Here is a 22661-nt window from a genome sequence, read left to right on the forward strand (position 1 = left end):
GTAAGCCCCAGGCGGCCGTCGCATGATGTGCTTTATGTATGTAGATATGTATGCCTAAAACACTGGCACAGTGGTATAGCCGTGGATCAAAGAAATACAAATTGAATTAATCTGCTTCAACAGATATTTTAAGCTCTAAATTAATATTGAGCTTTGGATTTGATAGCAGCACTGGCCAAGCTCAATTTAAGCAAAAATTTAATGACCCCAGTTCTTCGAATAGCTCCGATGCTTCTCTTTTAGCTAAAACAGTTATTCCTTTAAGATTACTACTTTTATTGGGGTACGCCAATTTGGGACAACCGTACACCACAATCTGTAAGATTTTGTAGGCCAATTAAGCAGGAATACACAAAGGAGACAAAAGAAATTGTTTTAAAGGAAGACTCGGATTTAAAAAACGAGATCCAAGCTTTGAAAAACATACAAATTGTAATTGCTGATGGAAAATTTGTTAAAGTGTCATTCAAATTATTTTTAACACTAATTGAGGGAAAAGTTTTAAACATTATAACTGGAACTAAATCTAACCAAGCTTGTCCCATTTGTGCTGCTACACCTAAGGATTTTATGAATACTTTTGATTATAAAAGTGAAATATGCCGTGCAAAAGAAGAAAACTTAAAGTTTGGACTTAGTCCCCTTCATTGCTGGATAAGATTTTTTGAATTTACATTACATTTAGGCTATAAATGCAAATTGAAAAAGTGGCAGATAATAGGAGATAATAAGTCAATTATCTTAAAAAGAAAAACAGAAATACAAACCGATTTTGGACAAAGCTCGGGCTTCGCGTGGACATGCCCAGAGTAGGTGGCTGCGGTTCCACAAATGACGGAAACACTGCTCGTCGAGCATTTAGTGATCAAGAGATTTTTTCTGAAATAACTGGTGTTGACAAAGAGCTTCTTTTTCGATTTAAAATCATTTTGATTTGTTTATCCAGCCAGTTCGAAATAAACTCAAGCAAATTTGAAATATATTGCTTTGAGACAGCAAAACATTTTCAGGAGCTATATTGCTGGTTGCCAAAGACTTCTACGGTACATAAAGTCCTGATGCATTCAAAAAAATAATAGAAAATACGGTGCTCCCACTAGGTTTTTTTGCAGAACAAGCTGCTGAATCGCGACATAAAATATACAAATCCGATAGACTGCATCACGCCCGCAGGAACAACCGCATCAATAACCTGTTAGACGTATTTAATAGAGCAATGGATACATCAGATCCATTAATTTCTACAACATTTTTAAAGAGACGCTTACAAAAGCGGAAGCGTTCGACACTTCCACCTGAAGTAATTGATCTATTACGTAGCTGCGAAACGATAGAGGAATTTCAACTTGTCAACGAGCACGATGAAATTAATGAATGTGAGAGTCTCGTTATGATTTAAATTTACAAAATGAATTAGATTTAATCAAGTACTAAATGTTTTACTATAATTAAAATAAACGAACGAATTTCATGTTTGGATTAATGGTTACAAAAGGCTTAATATTGATTTTTGGTCTTTAATGGGTTAATTTCCATTTTTTTTAACAGAATTACTTTTACTCTTGAAAAGCTAACAAGTTTTAATTTGAATACCATGATTTTGTTAGATTAATTAGTTTCGCACAGAAAAAGTGGTCATTTGACCTATAGTGTATTGTAATAAACGTTAGCACGAATTGCTCTGATTTATCTAATTTGTTCATTCCATATATTCCAATGCGTGATCTTCGGCATAATAGATTATTTATCTAAATAACTAATAAAACGAATTATGCTATGAATGAACCTATAACTAGGACTATACATCTAGCAAATCGATTCAGTATTGTTCTTAATTTTAATAACAGCTAAGTTTAAGCTTGAATTGTTTTCTATTTTTAACTAGTATGTAACAAAGCATGTAGTTATCGACATGTAAGAATTGAAGTAGATTATGGTCAGCGCAAAGAATTTATCAAACACCAAAGGCATGCCTTAATTGGGTGAATCCAATTTCAAGGGGTTGTGTAGGCAACCCTCTCAAGGGGTTCCCAGCGCAATATATAGCTTCTCCAACCCAATTGCCAACCTCACCTATCCGTGGCGAATTCTGTTTCATTGACAGTCGAGGCTCTGGCGACCCCAAGTTCCTCATTGAACTAAGGGGTTGGGAGTACGGGATGGCCTAGAAGGTTTACTGTGGTCATATAAATCGTTCCCGAGATGGTCGGACTAGTACCTTAATAGTGCTTTGTTACGGGAACGTACCGGATCTATATGCGGCAAAGGACTATCAACATCGGCCCAAAGCCTTCGGTGAGTGTCTTTATCGTTAATACAACAACAAAGCATGTACTTTTAGACTGAATGAATTAAATAAGTAAATAAAATGCGCGCACAAAGAAATGACTAGTAATTAAGATTGATATTATTGACTGCTTGACTTAGCACATTTTTTTTGAACAGTTGACGACTTAGCACATTTACACATCATTGCAAACAGCACGTAAAAACTAAAAATTGAAATATTTTTTTCTTGCGATCGATGTATTTTGAATTCAGTTTTAAAACTACATTAAAATACAATTTTTCAAAAAAAGTGACTTAGCACATTTTCACATTAAGCTAACGGTATGTATATGTATCGACTTATTGGGACATATTCAGTTTATGTGAGGTCGTAACGGAGCGTACACTGCAGCCTAACTTAGTTGTGCCTTCCCAAATAGCCAAATAAAAACAAATCCTTTTTAAGAAACTTTTCAAGTTACGGAATTTTATTTCTATAGCTAAATATTATACATATTGCAGCATGAAAACTGTACTACACTATATCGCGATATATCGGTGCGTATTTTTATACAGATAAATAACAAGTAAAGTATTCTTAGGAATAATCTATCTTCTAAACAACAATTTATGTCTGCTGATCTTATGTGACATGAAATATGCATGTAAATATTGCGAACTTAATCGATAATTCGTGTCCGTTTATGGTTTTTAACTGATTATGTTAATTTAAAGCTATTTGTTGATAAATGTATAATATACATATGTGTATTTGATATTTGCTTCAAACTACGTGGTTTAATTATATATATTAAACTTTTTTGATTTATCTATTTTGTGTAAAAAAAGAACTTTTATTATATAAAACTATTATATATAATTTTTCTTAGTAGTCAATAAGATATAATAAATATGTTTAAAAATTCGTTTTGTATGTATTTTTCATTAATAACTACATATACATATATATCTACATGTGGACGGAACCATTTCCAGTATTATATACTGCTTAAATACAAGATATATTTTTATGTAACAATACATTTTTACTTGACTTTGAATGGATTTCGAAAAAATTGTTACAAGAAAAAATATATATAGAAATGTATAAATGTGCAATGTATATAAAAAAACTAAGGTACATATATACAAGCTTTTATTTTTCATATATTACATTATTTTCAAATCCGCAGCGTCTAACGCTTTGATATGTAAATATAGATAATATACATTTGTCAATCATTAAATAGATATCAATCAATTAATGCTAAAATTTATACAAACATTTGTATATATATAAGTATAAATTCAGGCTCGTCCAATGCATTTATGCAAGCATTTCTATATAGCGGGGTTTGTCCAGTTCAAAGGACTCAACACACCAAATATTTGACGACTTGAGAATCTAATACCATTGGTCTAACTTGCCCGATATATAAGATAACTCAAAGAAAACCCCTTCACGTTTAAGAAGAATAATAGAAATCGGTTTTAAATTTGAAAGCCAGTTTTTTATTTAAGTTATTAAATATATACGAAACCAATCGTATTCCCGGAAAACGTTCGACACCGCAAAACCCATGAATCTGCGCCCGTATAGTGTTATACGATCACGTATCGAAAAGCAATTTTACTCAAACGATAAATCAGAAACTGTCAAAGGATTCGTAAAAATCATAATGATTTATGGATGTAATGAGTACTGGTAGCCACCATTTCACATATTTCTCTAATCCGTTTGCCCATTTCAGAACTATTGCGATATAAAAAATTGATTTCGATCACGGATCGTATAACGCGATACGGGCCCTGTTACCTTATAATATTTTATTATTCATCTAATAATATTTCAAGTTAATTAAAAATGTGTATTCATGTTCTTCCTAACCGAATTGAAAATTTAAAAACAATCCGTATTTCTACTTTTAATTAGGTTCATTGAGAATAACACAATACAGCACTTGGCTGGGTATTAGACCAAACTAACTTTTGGAAGAGATTGATGCATAAGCAAATAAAGTGATTCCACAGTTTTTCGAAGTTATCCTCCAAAACATAGCTATTGGCATTCGATGTTTGAAATTGGGTCCTTCCTAATAACTAAATATTATCTTTGTATTTACTTTCTTTAGAAATACATATATAATTTAGGCTCAGATCAACGGCAGGACCGACGAACCCGCGGCACGGGCTAAAGAAAAAATAAACCAAAATACATGTGTTTTTTTAGTTCCCCTAGTAAATTTTTTTTTTTTTTCGAAATACATAAATACAATTTTTATACATACATACCATTCACTATTTGATATCGTAGTTCCCTGTTTTGAATTGCGACGTGGTTTAAATTTTACTTCCCTTCGCAGTGTACCCTCAGTTGCATAAATTCTAAAAACGATTTGGTGACGTCTAACCTAATATTGATGAATTAATAGAGCACTTACAGACAAAATTGCCTTTTAAAGCTATCTTTGAGAGATTCAATTTCATTTGTGAACTGATTCTCGTGGAATCAGGAGAAATCGATTTGAAGGCTGAAAAGCTTGTGGAAACATATCCGAGAGAATTGGAATACATTTTGAGAATCTAGTTTATCTAACTTTTTGCAAATCTTCACGCAAGAGTTGTTTTTGTACCGTCATCAAAGAAAACAATCTGCAGTCTACATTTGTCAACTCATTATGACAATGAATTACGCAAGGAAACATCATTCTCCTCAATGAAGTTAATTAAACATCGTCTTCGTACAAGTGAGAGATGTACCGCGCGAGCTAGATTTCGAAGAAAGTACATGATGGAAATACATGTGTCCCATTACCAGCTGCGCCAACTAACATTTTGTGTAGCTGTGTAACTTATCGCTTTAAAATTTGTCTTATAGGTCATAAGCTTAAAAGAAAACAAATTTTACATTTTAAGATATTGAACTTCGAAAGCCAATATCAATGTTGTGGATGCTTACTTCAATATGATTGTTAATGGCTCAATCTCTAAAAAAAGTTTCGTTTCATATGGAAGACCAAATGAGTTGGCAATGAAAGGGTTTTTATAATTACTCATAGCAGATTTGATGCGTTATATCAGTAAGCTCCAAATTTTTAAGTATAACGTATAACCAACAAAAATAAGATTTTACTGGGTTAAATTTACGTAAAATTTGTATAAAGGTACAGTGTTAAGCAGAATGCTTTCGACAACTCATAAACAAAAATATACTTTGCAAAAGGAAACCTTTTCCCGCAAATTTTCACGCATGGAAGTTCTACGTGAATTGATAAAAGACCTACAATTTAATTCTTATTTTAGAACAAATATTAACCAAAAAAAATTTATTTAAAAGCTATGATTAAAATGAACGGTTTGAAGTTAGTGGAACTGCCTATACTGCAGTCTTAAGAACGAGCTTATCTACATTTTCATTACGAAAATTAGTTATTTATCAACTCGTATTGAAACTGAGAATTTATTCGAGCAAAAATACCTTTAAAATTACAAGTAAATTAATCGCGCTTATTATTTTTCTATTTTTTTGTTTTATTAGCCGAAATTAATGTACCTTCGGGGTGTTGATACACAATTTTCGACCTTTACAAAAAACCTATGTTTCCGCTTTGAGTATTTGGACTTCATTCAAGAGCTGATAACACTGTGGAATCGATTTATATCCTCTTTCAAGCCAACTTCAAAATGTCTTATTTTAAAAAATACATTTTCCATTTTTATTATTCATTTTGTTTACAAAAAGTTCTTCCAAGATGAGTGCTGCATCCATAAATTGAGCCCAGCAATTATTTATTGAGCATTTCTTGTACGGTTGAAAAATGTCTAAGAAATCAATCCTAGAAAACGTTTAAATTGATGGATGCATAACACATATGCGAAATTTTGTAATGAAAATTAATTCTAAAAGATAATACATATTTTCAAATAAAAGAACTCAAGTTGGGCTTACGAGGAGAAAACAAAAAAATGTGTATGAGCTACATATATACCGCACTTTAATCATGATGCTATTTTTCTTGTAGGCTTCGTCGAGTAGAATAGGATTCGGGATGTGAAATTTTTAAAACATCTTTGCACACTTTCAAAAGAGAAACTTATTCGAATATAAATGTTTGAAATTTTTAATGGTTTTAAGAGAAGAATTTTAGCCCTTTCCAATGATATTTGTATGAGTATTTTTCAAGCCAAACTAAAGCATGCAACAAATTTTTAGTCTTCAGAAAAGTTATTTGCTCCTTTTTTGGATTAAAACTTGGTCAACTCCATTTATTTTGAAAGTAGCCTATAGTTGAACTTGCTAATGAACGATACTTTTATGCCCATTCCGGAAAATTATAGGCTCTATATAACATAATTTCGCAAACCTAAGCCGAAGTTGCTAAAATCTGTAATTTTTCGTGGAAATAAAATAAAAAATAAGGAGCGATAACCTCCGAAGAGATTTAAGGCCGAGCTTCTCTTCCAATTTGCTACGTGCTCCTCTTATTTTTTCCTACAAATTGGCGGGATGGGACCTACTTGTTTTATGTCGACTCCGAACGACATCTGCAAGGCAGATGAGTTTTCAGTGAGAGCTTTTCATGGCAGAAATACACTCCGAGTGCTTGCCAAACACTGCCGATGGGCGACCCCGCTTTGAAAATTTTTCTTCTAATTGAAAAAACTTGTTTCTGAAATGTCTGATGTAGCTTTTTCCGGGGCGTGAACCCAGGATCTTCGCTGTGGTAGGCGGAGGACGCTACCATCACACCACGGTGGCCGCTAATTTCGCGTGGAAAGTGAATAAAAAAGTAGTAATGGCTTGTGCATACTGCGGCCCGTTCTCCACATAATTGCATGCAAAAAGAGCAATCTCTATAGTTCCAAAGTCTAGGAAGGACATATTTGTGATCAGAGTAACTCCGTCTATGGTTCTTTACTAAACTTAATGCAATAATCGTGCGAGTCAGGGTCGTGCGCAAGGGGGGGGGGGGGGGGTTAAGCCCTCCCCCTCCCCCCATGGCTTACAACTACTGATTTTTTTTTCATAAAAAGTGGTAGATGGAATAATGCATTTTTTGACTGATAGTCAATAAATATGGTAAATGTTTCTCTTTACTCCCGTTTCTATTAATTTTTATCGCAAAACTAGTCTTGACAATAACGGATGCTTACTATGAGCTTCCATATGTTCAAGACTTTTCACGCAAGTTAGCTCCGTCACACATGTTTCTCTTATTTTTTCGCATTGGTAATGGGCCTTTGTAAAAAGCGTGTCTGCAAAATAACTTAATACGAAAAATAGCATCACCTAGGTGCTTGAACTCTTGTTTTTTAACATTGTACACTGTAATATACATGTACACTAGGGTGGGTCGATTTATATGGACGAAAGTTAACCGATATCGCGCCATCGATTTTTCGATAGGATTTGGGCTCAGGAAAAAAATTCCACTACGCATACCCAAAAAAATTATTTTCGAGCCTGCGAAATTTCATTTTTTTTTACTTTTTTTCGACTTTGTTTTTTAAAGTTTTTTTCATGAAAAATCGATGGCGCGATATCGGTTAATAAATCGACCCAGTCTAATGTACATATCGTCGACGACGCCATAAAAGCTGCTAGCTCAACTGTACACTCGAAACTTTTTTTTATACTGATGGCAGCGTAGATGATTTCTGACCTAAAAGAAAAGTATGTGCTTAATATCCCGAACAGCTAAAAATTACTGAAAATAAAAACTGTTAACTACAACAAAGTTATGCTGATTCCATATACTATTTCAATACTTTGTAAATCTAGAATGTTGAGTGACGTTTTCTTTCAATTGAGTTTGAATGGACCCAGCAGCTTTTACCGCGTCGGCGACGATATGTATGTATCTTTTGCGTGTGAACAAAGACATATATGTAGGTGTTTTAACACAAGGGCAGGCCTTATAAATCAAATAAACAATTTTTCCAGTCTTAATCGTATCAGGTATCGAACAGGGGCAAAGTTAAGACTTCTCTATGGAGAGTCCAGAAATTTAAATTTTTGTTTTATAACACCAAAAATGTGAGATCACATAGAAATTTTGGTTTCAATTGGAATCGGGTAAGGCATGTTGTACAGGCGTACAACAGATTGTCCCACCTAGCGGCAGTGGTTAAATAACTAGCTAAAGAACGGTTTGTACCGAAAAGCCGAGATTAGTAGTCCTAGTTGTGTGTCCTCTATTAAACCTAGCTGAATCGGTTGCGGTGAATAGTAGACACACACCATTTGTAGAGGTAGTACATAGACACACATTTCAGTTGCATCTGAGTATATATAGTATGTATAGTATAATGTGTATTGAAATTTAGGACTACTAATTTTCTGCACAGCAATTTCAGAAGTGTAGATAAAGTTTAACGCTTAGCAGTCCATATAAAGTTTAAGTGTGTGTATATGTAAAAAAAAAACACAGCTAATATATCAAAATTTGGAATTTAACCACTGTAACTACAACTGAACGATATCGAAATTTATATGTGACATCACTAAAAATAGCATTTTTAAATTTCATTTCCTTAAGTCTCTATAGGGAAATCTTAACTCAATCGGGACCAAAGTTTATATGTGATACTTTTGAGCTTGGTATAACCGTTTGAAGAGGTGAGACTGAACAAAGGTGTTACAGATTTATGTATAAGAACCAAGCCAGTGGGTATGCATATGTGGAAAATTTTCCGTACAGTCTTTTTATACAATTGCCTTTCTTAATTATAATTAAATAAATCCTTTTATGACATTGCAATTATATTTATATAATCTTAACAAAAATTGGTATAAGTTAGCCAGTCTTCACACTTCTGTACTGTGCGTCTGAATACGAACCTTTTTAACACTATTACTACGATGCATAGGCGGGGAACTGCCAGATCCTGAGAACCCTGGGTTTTGTATACCCAACGCAGGGTCTCGAGGAGGGCGTGGTTTCTTGAGGCTAGATCGGAGAGGTGATCGTGTTACCGATTCTACTGTCGATCCATTTGATACGCTAGTTAGTGTGGTAGACATGGATGCTACACTACCGCCATTACGTATACCACTATAAGGCTTCCCTGAGGCGTCAGTAACAGATACCCCTAAAATGGAAATAATATTTGGTTTTAGGACCACATCTCATATGCGAGCATGTGTATGTATGTATTTACATAGGTACCTGTATATGTAATTTTATAAATCAGTTATAAAGAAACCTACCATTCCTTGATCGTGGTTCCTTGTAACCAGGATTATTATATGTAGTTGCGCTGGCGGGTGATGAGGCATCTACACTCATTGTAGGGTCTCCACCAGGGCGGCGTGAAAAAAGGACATCATAAAGAGCAGCAAGGAAGAGTGCAATAGTCAGTACGATCGCCACAATCTGTAATAAAATTGTGTACCAATTGTTTCATTAAAAATGGCGAAAATAAACGCTGTCGACTGTATTTAATAACATTGTTTTACAGCAAAAAGATCAAGATACAGTAGAATCGTGAAAAAGATAACTCTCGAGAAAGTTAAACGCTCGGCTAAGTTGTCCGAGCTTGAGCGTCCACGTAGCGCTCTAAAAAGTTAATTCAATCGTTTGTTTGGCAATAAAAACAAGTGAGGGTATTCCCCTATTTCTGTGTTATTGTCAAAGGTGGGTGGTGTTGACGTCAGCATTGCCGACATTGAAAATTGGAACGACGTTCAAATTATGGAAGGTGACAAAGATGCAAAGTGTCCGATAATGATAACGAAGAATCAGCTATCGAGCGAGATATGCAACAACAGGAAATGAGGTTTTCGGAAGCATTTGGACGCATCAATACCTTGATAAAGTGGTAAGAGAACAATAATGATACAAATCAGATTAATATACGGGCGAAAATGGTCAAAAGCCATTAAAAAAATAAAAAACAAAGAAGTTTCTACTAAACAAATTTAAATTATTACTTTTCGTATGGCACGTCGATATTACCAATGTGAATAAATTAATATGTATGTTCTGTGAACTTGAAATCAAAGTCATTTAAATAAATTCAATGTGTTATATCCCAAAAACTATGTTTATTATTACATTTTTTCAAATTTGAAAACCGCTTGGAAAAGTTAATATTTCGGAAAAGTAAACTACCCTTGGGACATTTTGGTTAACTTTTTCGCGATTCTACTGTATTTGCAATTTTCAGTTATTCATAAAAAAAAAATATTATTAGACGACTTCACTTAGCTCGGTTTTTCAGTACGAGCTCAATTCAGTTTGTGAGTTAAACTGCGCTTAAACTTTTTTTTAATAATTTGAGAAAAATTTAAACAACGTGACATCAGGACGGACAAGGCAACAGCTGTTTCGATTATACCTTGTAAATCTCTTCAACGCCTTTTCTCCCAGGAGTGCGGGTTCAAATCCCACTACCGGGAGAAAAGGCTTTGAAGAGATTTATAAGGTATAATCGAAACTGATGTCGCCTTGTCCGTCCTGATTTCACGTTGTTTAAATTTTTCCCAAATGATTAAATAAATTATAAAATTCAAAAATTGCTTCAAATAAATGTCAGATTGTATCTGGCTAGCTCGACCTCCGCGTTCTTAGTTATACGAATATAAGTAAATATAGTCAGGATTAGCTTGCAATCAAATAACCAAGCTTAACTCATACAAATACGCTTAAATTTATTGAGCAGGCCCTGTATCATGTTATACGATCAGTGACCATTCTCACTCAAACGACAACTATGCAACTGTTAAGCGCGTTTCGATCACGGATCGTAAGACGTCATACAAGCCCTGTTTTTCAGTCAACTTAAGCTGAAATGTAAACAGAGCTTAAGCGGCCGATCTTGCAGGGTTAAACTCTGGTAAACCTATCAGCTGCTTGCGTTTTTGTTTGTTTTGATAGCATTTATTTAAAAAATTAATATTTTCTCTATCGAAAGTGGGACATGCTGAGATAAAATCGAAAATTTTGGATGATTTTATAATTTGTGTCCTTATTAATTTTCAACATAAATACATTTTAAATATATCACAGAGTAAGAAGAATTGAAAATTATATAAAGAATTGAAATTAAAAAGAAAAATAACCTTGTAATAAAAAATTGGTGTATAAAAAAACCCTGAAAGTTACATACGCACCAACCTTTCATTAAATACCATTCTTTTTATCCTGAATACTAGAAGACCCGGCAGACGTTGTTCTGCCCTAAATTTGGCCTATCTGCATACATTTTAATAAGCTTTTTCCGTCTGACTCTGCCCTCCCCCCTCTTCACATTTTCCTAATCCTTTTATTCACTCCTCCCTCCGTATTTTTCGCTTCATCTATCACCATCTTCGTCTCCTTCTATCTCTTTCTCAATCTCCTTCTCTCTTTTCTCTTCTCTCAATTTCTTCTCATTCTTCTGCATCCCTTATTGCCTGTCCCAGAGGGTGGTATGTATTTTATTCCAGTCCCAGTCCCAGTCCCAGGCCCACTCGAGTCTCAGTCCCAGTCCTAGTCTTAATCCCAGTCCAAGTCCGTCTCTGGATAATATATTAATCTGTACTAAAGCCCTCAGCCACAGCTTTCATTTGATATCCATAATGTATAAACACTGTCTAGGCATTCACTGGCCCACGTTTTGGCCTATATCTCGAGACCCTGTTCGTCGATCGCAACCAAACCTATGTAGTAACCACCGCGTGAGGTGTACGCAACTTGTGTGAAAGTTTGAACAAAATCGACCGACGCATCTCTTCAAACGCCGGCGACCAACTAACACACATTTTAGCCTTTCTTTTTATATATATAGATTTTTATTTTTCACACTTCACTATAATATTAAAACGAAATGCAGATTTTCGTTGCTTTTGAAATTCGGCTTAAAAATTGCACATGGAACAACTAAAGACTCTCCTGAATTAACTAAAGCACTCATCAACAGATTTCATTTGTTATCCATATTGTATAAACACATTCTAGGGGTACCCGCGTCCACGTTTTCGCTTATTTCTCGAGATCCTAGGTACCTGCGGTACTCATAAACAGCTTCCATTTGATACCCATATTGTACAAATATATCCCAGGATTACCCAGGTCCACCCCTCACTAGGGTAGGCACCTTGTCGTTGGTGTGAGGGCTTAGCCGAACTCCATAGCGCCCGACTATGAGGCGGAGCTGTTTAGGACTGACATCTACGCCGTTTCGCCTCATAGGAGGGCGGCGGGATGTCGGTGACCAAGAACTGCCAACCCCCTAATCCAGGGTGTTATGCGGACCGTGCCTATTGGACGATTTGCAGCCAGGGGATAAATTCGGCTGTATTCGAACGGAGCCTTCCCGATACCGGGCCATCTCGGGAAGTATTTATGGCCTTACCGCAGTAAGGGGCGCTGCTGTGGCGGACGGTTCTTTCCCCGTATATAATACTGGACCGCTGAGCCCGCCTTGTCGGGCAGGTGGTCGTACGACCAAGATGAACAACTCATTACCTGAATGTAATAAGGAGGATGTAAAGAGGAGGACTGAGTCGCAATCCAAGGACGACAAATACGAATTAAGCGATGCGTCGGACTCGGGGAGCGAGAGTAGTGCTGATTCAATGAACTCCGTGTTGGAGAAGCACACAAATGAAAACGGAGTAGAAGAGTGGAGAAGGGTACGGAGCAGAGGAAGTAAAAGAGCTCTCTCGCAGTACCGTGCAGCACTAAGAATTGTACAACGCTTGGGAGCAGTGGTCGACCCAACAGAAGTGGAGATCGAGCGCTTGGAATGGGCCCCTGAAGCGGTAGAAGTAGGTCGAAGGCAGTTCAAAAGGTTTGCTGCGAGAAACCCTCGGTTCTGCAACCGGTACGAGGAGGAAGAAGCGTCGAATGGCAGAATGAAGAGGCAACGTTAGGCAGAAGGCGACAAGCCTGCTTTCAAGAGGCAGAAAGGACCCAGTCCTAGAGCCGCGAGGCAGGGCAGTCGCATAGACAAGACAAGTAGGCCCAAAGCTGTAAGACAGATGGGTTCCAATAGCGAGGTAGCAACTACCTCGAAAGCTGCCAGTCAGAGGGAAGTTCCAACTACGGAAGTAGGAGATAAGCCAAAGGGAGATAACGCTAAGACTCCGGCTTTCTCGGAGGCGCTAAAGGGAGTTAACGCGAAGACTCCGGTGTTCTCGGAGGTTCCAAAGGGAGATAACACTAAGACTCCTGCTTTTCCCGAGAAGATGAGTGATGTGGCAAAGCAGTCACTGACTGTGGCGCTGGTTGATCGTAGCAGTCCGTTCGGACAAATGACTACTGAAAGGTGGAGATCTGTGGAAAGGGAGCTTATTAGCTTAATGCTTAAGATGATGCGGGAGTAAGCCCCTTCCAACCTTTGATTCGGGGGGATGGTATAATGGTGTGAAGATGATAGCGTGCGACAACATCGCGAGCTTGCGGTGGCTGGAGGAAGTCGTTCCAAACCTCCAAAGGCAAGGCACGAACGCGTGGTTTGAGGTGGTGGATAAAGCGCAAATCCCCACGGTACCAAAAGTTAAGGTATGGATACCATGCGTGATGAAGTCGGAGGATACACTGCGACTTCTGCAGAATCAGAATCCGAACATACCGACACAGGATTGGAAGGTACTTACTGTATCTCGGCCTACCGAGGATGGTCAGTTCTACATCTTCCAAATAAACAAGCAGGCGGAGGATATTTTGTATACGCAGCTTGGCAAAATGTCCTTTGGCACTGGCAAAATTTACATGCGACTCAGGAAAAGAAGTCCCGAGGATAAAAATCCTAACACGCTGGAAGTGGGCGAAGTCGAAAAGGACCTCAGAAGCCTAAGGGAAAAAAGACAGGTGGAGGTCCCCGACGTCACCACGAACGTGCTAGAAGAGGACCAACCGCTAAATGGTGCTGTGACTCGCACAGAGGAACACACGGCACAACATTCACGAGGGGCTGAAGGGGGCCTCGAATACTCTAAACCAAAAGGGCAAGAGGAGGACGACGACGTCAAGACGAAGGTGCTGGAGGGGGACAAACAGCCCAATGGTGCTGCGAGTCCTACAGATAAACCTCCAACACAGTAAAGTGGCGTCGAGCGAACTCCTCCTAACCCTTGAGGAGGGTTCGTTTGACGTGGCGCTGATCCAGGAGCCGTGGCTCCCATCGGGAGGAAAGGTTTCTGGACTTAGCGCGCGCGGGTTTGGCGTTTACTACGCACAAACGGAAGGACGGGTGCGAGCTGTAGTAATGGTAAGGAAACAGCTGCATTCATATATGCTGCCTAATTACACCACCGAGGATCTCGTAGCGGTGGCCGTTGAGCAAAAGAATAAGCAGGCATTTATCCTGGCGTCCTGCTACATGGCCCATGCTGCGGAGGTTCCACCGATGGAGTGCAAAAGGCTGGTACAGGAGGAAGGGCGCAAAGGGCGGTTGGTCATAGGCGCAGATGCAAATGCGCACCACAATGCGTGGGGAGGAGCAGATATGAACGAGAGAGGCGAATCTCTATTTTGTTACATCCTGCAAACCAATTTGCAGATAGTCAACAGGGGAAATGTTCCTACATACATTGGTCCAACATCCAGCAATGTTCTGGATATTACATTGAGCTCCGGTATGATTGGATGGTTCTCGATAGACCATCCTTCTCCGACCATGCGTATATAAGCTTCAGCATCCCACTAAAGAGGGTAGAGAAGGGAGGAACCTTTAGAAACCCTAGGGCAACGAATTGGACTAAATTCCAGAAACATGTAGAAACGAAACTGGGAAAACCCAAAGAGGTTGCTAATGTAGAGGAACTGGAGGAGTCGAATGAATTCCTAACAAGGACGCTTATGACTGCGTATAACAAAGCTTGCCCTCTAAGAAGATTCAGAGGAAAAGCAAAGTCGCCATGGTGGAGCAATGAGCTGAGTCTTCTAAGAAGACAGGTAAAAGAAATGTTTAAACTCGCAAAGACCGCGGAAAGCGAAGCGTGTCGGGACGAGTACAGGGATCTACTGAGGATCTACAAGCGTGAAATTACCAGGGCGAAGAGAAACTCATGGAAAAGTTTCTGTACGGACATAGAGTGCTCCAGTGAAACAGCACGGTTGAAAAAAGTCCTAGCAAAGGGAAACATAGTCCAGGGACTAATAAAGAAAGAGAACGGGGAATGGTCACGTGATAGTGAGGAATCCCTTGAGGTGCTTCTCGATACACATTTCCCATCGGGAGACGGTTTAGAAGAACCAGCAGACATCACTCACACTTCGATCACGGAGCTAGTGGTGTCGGGCTTGGTGACCGATACCAAGATCGAGTGGGCAGTGAAGACGTTTTCTAAGTTTAAATCGCCGGGCCCAGATGGTATATTCCCGGCCATGCTACAAGTCTCAAGTAGGGCGGTCGTGGAATGGCTTAAAATAATATTGGATGGGTGCATAAGACTGAATCATGTACCGCACTCTTGGAGAACTGCTCGTGTAGCTTTTCTACCAAAGGCGGGAAAGATCGGTCACGTGTATCCCAAAGACTATAGACCCATTAGCTTAACATCATTTCTGCTCAAAACCTTTGAGAGGCTGATAGATGTGTACATAAAGTCCAACGTGGATGAAAAGCTGCTCTCCACAACACAGCATGCGTACACCAAAGGCAAGTCGGTAGACACCGCATTGCATAGGGTGGTAATAAGCATAGAGAAATCCCTGGAATATAAGGAGTATGCTCTAGGAGTCTTCTTGGACATTGCCGGGGCTTTCAATAATGTTGCAAAATGGGCGATTATGGATGGTCTTAATTACATTAAAGTACATCCTGCCTTAATCAGATGGATCGGCTGCATGTTAAATTGCAGAAAGATTACATCACAATGGGGATTGTACGAGGCCACGAAATCAGTGGACAGGGGCACGCCGCAGGGAGGGGTGCTATCACCTCTGCTGTGGACACTGGTCATCAACCAACTGCTCAGGCGATTCGATGAGGGACCCGTAAAACTTACGGCTTACGCAGATGACGTTGCAATTTTCATAAGTGGAAAATGCCTTCCAACGATTAGTTCTTTGATGGATCGGGCGCTTCGGGATATTCATACCTGGGCATCTAATGTCGGGCTGAAAGTCAATGCGGAGAAGACGGATATGGTCTTGTTTACAAAGAGGTACAAGGTCCCAAATTGGACCAGGCCTAAGTTAGGAGCGGTGACCTTACAGGAGAAACCTTGCACAAAATATCTAGGAATCATCCTAGACAGTAAGCTGTCATGGAAGCTCAACGTGGAGGAGAGGGTCAAGAAGGCCTCAACGGCACTCTATGCATGTAAAAGAATGCTGGGGTGTATGTGGGGCCTATCGCCCTCTCTTTCTCATTGGGTTTTTACAGCGATTGTAAGCCCTATTCTATACTATGGAGTTCTTGTTTGGTGGAAAGCCACACAAAAAACAACATACCTCAAAAAATTAGAGGGGGTATGCAGACTATCGATGCTTTGCATTACGGGAGCCCTGAAAACAACCCCGACGGCTGCACTGTATGCCATTCTGCACATTCCCCTGTAGACCTGGTAGCAAAGAACAAAGCGTTAACGACCGCAACTAGGCTCGATGCTTCGGGGCAGCTTGAGCGCCGACCATATGGCCATAGTAGTATAGCGTCCTCAGTCACAAGACGAACAGACTACATGATTCCCTACCTGCACTTTGAGGGAGATCTTAAGGCCACAATAGAGGTGGACGGTTGGCGCAAGGGTGCGCAAATGGCGGACGAGGCGATACATGTGTACACCGATGGTTCCAAAATAGTGGAAGGAGTAGGGTCTGCGGTATACTGCGCTGATCCGGAATTAAGCAGATCCTACAGGCTGCCGGATTACTGTAGCGTTTTCCAAGCGGAAATATTAGCCGTAACCAAAGCAGTAGAAACCCTGGAAGAGAATAGCTTAAGCTGCAACCGTGTTAACTTTTATATTGACAGTCAAGCAGCAATTAAGGCAATAATCTCGCATAGCACAGCATCTAAATGCGTGTTAGAGTGTAAGCAGTCTCTGGAGAGAATCGGGACAGGGAGAAGCATACATCTATATTGGGTCCCAGGGCATATGGGAATAGATGGGAATGAAAAAGCGGACGAATTAGCTAAAAAGGGCGCATCCCTTGAAGCTTGCTCAGTAGACGTCCCAATTAGATTGGGCGAGATTAAGCGAAGGCGAGAGGTGCACATGATCGACCAAGCAGGAAAGGCGTGGGTTCACGCGCGGGGCTGTAAAGTGTCGAAGATTATGTGTAGGTCTTACAACCTTAGACTAACACAGTTGCTTCTATCATTAAAAAGAGAGGACTGTAGACTCATGACGGGTATTCTGACTGGACACTGCCTTCTGGCGTCACATGCCTTTAAATTAGGCTTGGTCAGTGATAGCAGGTGTAGGAAGTGCAGGTTGGAGGAGGAAACGATCGAGCACGTTCTGTGCTCGTGCCCTGCACTTGCCAGGCTAATACTCCAGCTATTAGGAGTGATACAGCTGTCAGATCTAGAAGCAGCAAGTGGCTTAAGTCCTAGGAAGCTTCTAGTATTTGCCAAGAGGACGGAGTTATTTTATAACATAGGTCCTGGTTTTTGATAGGGTTTTTCAGTTTGGTCGTTAAAACAAACTTCTGGTAACACTACGGACTCAATCAGTCTATGTGAGGTCCTCATGGACCGGCCAGTTCAACCTACCTACCTACCCAGGTCCACGTTTTGACCTCCTCTGTCTGTCTCCTGGTTCTATGCTACCCCTCCACCAATTTTCAGCCAAATATGTTCATCCGTTCCTTCCTCTTCAATCAGTCTTTATCTATTAAAAAAAAGCGCATCAAAATCCGATGCGTATTTTTAAAGGTTTAAGCATTCGAAGGGACATAGCGACAGAAAAAGCGACTTTGTTTTATACTGCGTAGTGATGTACATCCATACATACCTATAAACCTACGCCCGAAGTTAAATAACGCAGCGAATGCTATATATGTACGTATGTATGTGTCGCATCATGCCTCACTCAAAAGCAATTAGCGCGCACAGTTCACAGCGAACAATCACACAAACACATTTTTTGGTAAAAGAAAGGGAATATAGCCTTATTAAGTGTCCGTACATATGCTCAGAACATGTTGACAAAATATACACGTTTGTCAATTGATTGCCCAAAGGAGGTCCTTATAAACCGAAACCGCAATTTCTAAAGAGTGTAGCATACGTAAACGCAATTTTTATGAAATTGAAATTGAATAAATTGGCTACAAGTCCACATGCCCTGTAGCTCTGCAGGTTACCACTAGTTATGAGAGTTCTTTTGCCCGTTGTACCAGGCACCTTGGGGAAAGCCCCGCCTATACATATTATGTGCCCTTTTAGCATTGACATGGATGTGGAGTCCCACAAACCTAACAAATTAAACACCTACCACTACCTGCAGACTTTGGACGTACACTTTTTCTCAACATGCCTTGAGAAATATCCACTGTAGAGGTATGATAATAGAGCCATGCAAGAACAACAGGATTTTTCGTGTATTTTTTTCTGTCTAGGGGTCAAGCTCTAATAAAGATATGAGTCATTATCCACAATTTTTCAATAAAATTGCATGTTTTACTGATTCTCAATAGATATGTATGCACATAAATCGTGCTAAAGCATATTATTATTGTCTCAGATGACCATCGCGTTTTCATCCTGAAGGAAATTTCTATCCCGAAAAAACACAATTTCGCCTTAAACAGTAATGGTATGGCAACGCTTCTAGCAAAACAACAAACGTTATGAAACTTCAAAACTCTCCAAATATGTCAAAAAATTTTGACTGAAACTACCTTCTTTTTATACCATGGATTTTAAAATATGTATATACTAGCAGACCCGTCAGACGTTGTTCTGCCCTAAATTTGGTCTATCTACATAATTTTAATAAGCTTTTTCCGTTTAATTTTATAAGATTTATAGATAGATGTATTTTTAACTTTTTTGTTTGTTTACCGTCCAAACCGTCGTTTTTTTTTTAAGAAACGATGTACAATAAACTTTTTCTAGGCAAAGCCAGAGTTGCCGTGTAAACTTTTGGCTAAAAATCTTTAGAATTTAGTAGTATAAATTTCTTGAGAGCTGGGCACTGCAAAAGAACTTTAGAGAGACGAAGTTTTTCCTAAGCCTGTTTACCTGTAAATAAAATGATACGCCTCTAGATATTTTGAAGCCATACTTTTCCGACTCGTCAATTTGCAAAGCGAACATTATGGTAGCAATTATGGCCAGTAAACCTGTTATACATATGCAAAAAGCGAATTAGTGTTCTAAAATGGATCAATATATTTATTTACTCACATGCAATGAGTGCCAATATCATCTTAAATATCACCAATGTGGTGTACTGCATCACTACTTTTTCCCTTGAAGATATCATTGCTATTTGTATTATTGACAGAACGCAGAAAACACCCAAACTCGCGGAACTGGCAACAGCCAATAGACCACTTACATTAACTGCCGCTAAAAAGGCCAATATAAGGAAAGTTTATTTTTTGTAAATGAAATGTACATATGTATGCAAAGACCTACTTGACAGCCGAAATTTAGAAACATCTTTACCGCATTTTTCCCTATTATATGTTAGCTGCTTGCATACTTTAAAAGGGCCAAAATATCCTCGATCGAAATCATACCCACCTGAAAAATAGTAATAATTGCAAATATTAATATTCAAGTTATGAGGGGAAATGTGTTAGCTAAAGTACCTCGAGGGCTGTCGTAGTAACCCCAGATGGGTAACCCTATAGCAGCTGATGCTAAGGCAAAGCACAGAAATCCCAAACAAGTTACTCCAGCAGCGTAAAGTGCGTTTCGTGATTTCGCCATCTTTTAAACATCTGCATAGTTTTTATCATGTATACATATACATATGCTCATGTGAATATCTGGTATAGTAGCTTCGAAAAAAAGAGGACTTCGGTATTCTAATAAAACAGAAAAAAGGAAAATTTTGCCTTATATATAATATACATTATTATTATAAAACTAATTTGCTAGCATACATAATGATGAACATGAACCAAATAAATTTTTTTTATTTGGTATAGTGAAAACCATATATGCAATACTCCTATATTGCTACAAAAGTCTAGGTACATTCCCAAACATCAGAGTGCCGATATATTGCTGTTTAAACGTTTTTGTTTTTGTATTCAATAATCGAATGTACCTAAATTAGAATATTTTCTTGTCACACTTATGCTGCTACAATTACAAAAATTTTATAGGCTGTCTTGTTTTGATTTTGAATTCAAAACACATTGCGAGCATTTTCTATTAGCAATATAGGAGTATTACATATATGGTGAAAACGTTGTTTAAGCCTCGGAAAGTTATCGTTTATAAATTTCAGCTTTCAACTGAAATTGTCAGATGTGCCCTCTCGCGATTTTCGTTTTACAGACAAATAGCATTATTCTTGATTCCTTTAGGAAATTGTTGACGTTTGCCGAGGGGCAATTCCGCTTAAGAGCACTTTTCTAAAGTATCTATGATGTTACTTGTCCCGTCACTTGAGTACTGTTTGCTTAAGAGCAGACAAATTCAAAATAAAAAATTCACCAGTAAAATTAAGATTTAAAATTTTTACGTTCTAAAGTTTTCTAAGTCCTGAACAGTACTTTCAAAAAGCCAGAGGGGAAAAGGATTTATATATATTATTTCACCGATCGTAGTACGTAAATATTTACTTATATGTTTAACATTTTATAATACTATAAAAGGTAAAAATGTTATAAAATAACGGCGAAGGTAAGAGTTCCCATTTATGTAATACAAATTCTCTAAACAATTTGTAGGAAATGCCCATATTAGAATGATATAACTTAAGTTCATAAGAGAACTACTTCGGGTGTGCAAGCTATGATATATTTAAATGTGTCGATGGCATATTCATAGTACAAATTAAGTAAGTTAAGCGCCTTTGACATAATTTTCTGTGGGCTAACTGTCAAAATAGCTGCAACTGACTCTCAGTAACTACTTAATTCCGACTAAGAAATAACAAATGTATTTTAATTTACATATCGCATACCTACATACATATATATAAAAAGAACCGAATCAAAAATCTGAATTTCTAATTTATAAGTACCCCCGGCCTTCCCAACTCAACACCTTTCGTACTATATACTCGATTTATTAACACCTCCACTAACCAGCGAGAAAAGGTTAGTAAAAAATTAAAATTGCGTTTGCACATATGGAGGTGGCAGTTAGTATTTCGCGTTTTCTGAATATTCCGATTTTTTGAGTTTATCGCTGTTTGGATCCAGGTGTGAGAAATGTATACTAGTGAGTTTACCGGAACTTAAAAATTTTCTTTATCGAAATCTTTACTAGAGACACATACATATATCATATGATATTAAAGTTTTTCAATCAGTGGTTACGGAAGGTAATATTTTCTCCAGGAAACTTAGATAATTGGCGAAAAATATTTCTGTAAAATCTATAAATTTTGTTAACAAGCTTTTCTACCGATCGACTTCCGTTATACCTACAGCAGACGGAACTAGAATCGGAAGTTTAAATCAATCGGAAGCTCAGACTTATTGGAATCGAAGCTCTGTAACAATCCTAAATCATACATATGTTTGCCATCGTCCTTATAAACAACAGAAGCAAACATCTGAAAGGTTGAGAAAAATTGTAATTCTTACTTTGATTTTCGGTGTTGATTATCATTCGAGACAAAAAAAATTTGCATACGTTAATTTTCAACATTTGAGACGAGCATTTCTATTATTTTTACAAGCTCCATTGTGAATTATGATAAATTGTGTTATTGATTTATGAGCACAATATCACCAACAAATGCTCACTATATTATCTTTCTCCATTCCATATATGTAGTTCTGGTCGTGTATGGAAAGTGCCTTTTAGTTTGAGAACAATATCAATGTTTATTTAAGGCTCATATGAAGACTAACGTTTGACATTTGTGAATAAGATTAGTTCTGCATGCATCTTAAATTGAGATTGATCAATCATGTTTATTGGGGTATTTATAATCAGTGAACATAAATTGCAGAACGTGTTCATGTCACACCTATGCATCTCTATTTTAAGGCCGAATTAATGGTGACTTATAACCATAAAGCCATAACCAGATAAAACAGCTGATCGAACCTACATTATGGAAATCAATGTAATCGATTAATGGTGCCATACCATAACGCTAACTCGATTACATTGATTTCCTTAAGGTAGGTTCGATCAGCTGTTTTATCTGGTTATGGATTTATGGTTATAAGTCACCATTAATTCGGCCTTAAAATAGAGATGCATAGGTGTGACATGAACACCATTAATTCGCCCTTTAAACAAGAAATATAAGTTCACGTACATCGTAAATAGCAATCAGCTGTTGTGATTGTGCTAATTTATTTTGGTTT

At 37.9% G+C, this 22661-nt stretch overlaps 1 protein-coding gene across 3 annotated transcripts in view; it reads right to left on the reverse strand.

The window, feature by feature from the left end:
- Positions 1 to 2726: 2726 nt before the first annotated feature.
- LOC137253493 (uncharacterized) overlaps positions 2727 to 22661 on the reverse strand; it is a 39515-nt gene continuing 19580 nt past the window's right edge. For all 3 annotated transcript variants that reach the window (XM_067790492.1, XM_067790491.1, XM_067790490.1), the window contains exons 2-7: positions 19971 to 20189; positions 19795 to 19902; positions 19561 to 19725; positions 19396 to 19496; positions 9479 to 9644; positions 2727 to 9360 (exon numbers count right to left, since the gene is read on the reverse strand). In XM_067790492.1, coding sequence (XP_067646593.1) covers positions 9077 to 9360; positions 9479 to 9644; positions 19396 to 19496; positions 19561 to 19725; positions 19795 to 19902; positions 19971 to 20091 — 945 coding nt within the window. In that variant the 5' untranslated portion in view covers positions 20092 to 20189 and the 3' untranslated portion in view covers positions 2727 to 9076. The remainder of the gene's footprint in view (positions 9361 to 9478; positions 9645 to 19395; positions 19497 to 19560; positions 19726 to 19794; positions 19903 to 19970; positions 20190 to 22661) is intronic.

This window comes from Eurosta solidaginis, chromosome 5, assembly GCF_040869045.1.
Source record: "Eurosta solidaginis isolate ZX-2024a chromosome 5, ASM4086904v1, whole genome shotgun sequence".
Taxonomy (NCBI): Eukaryota; Metazoa; Arthropoda; class Insecta; order Diptera; family Tephritidae; genus Eurosta; species Eurosta solidaginis.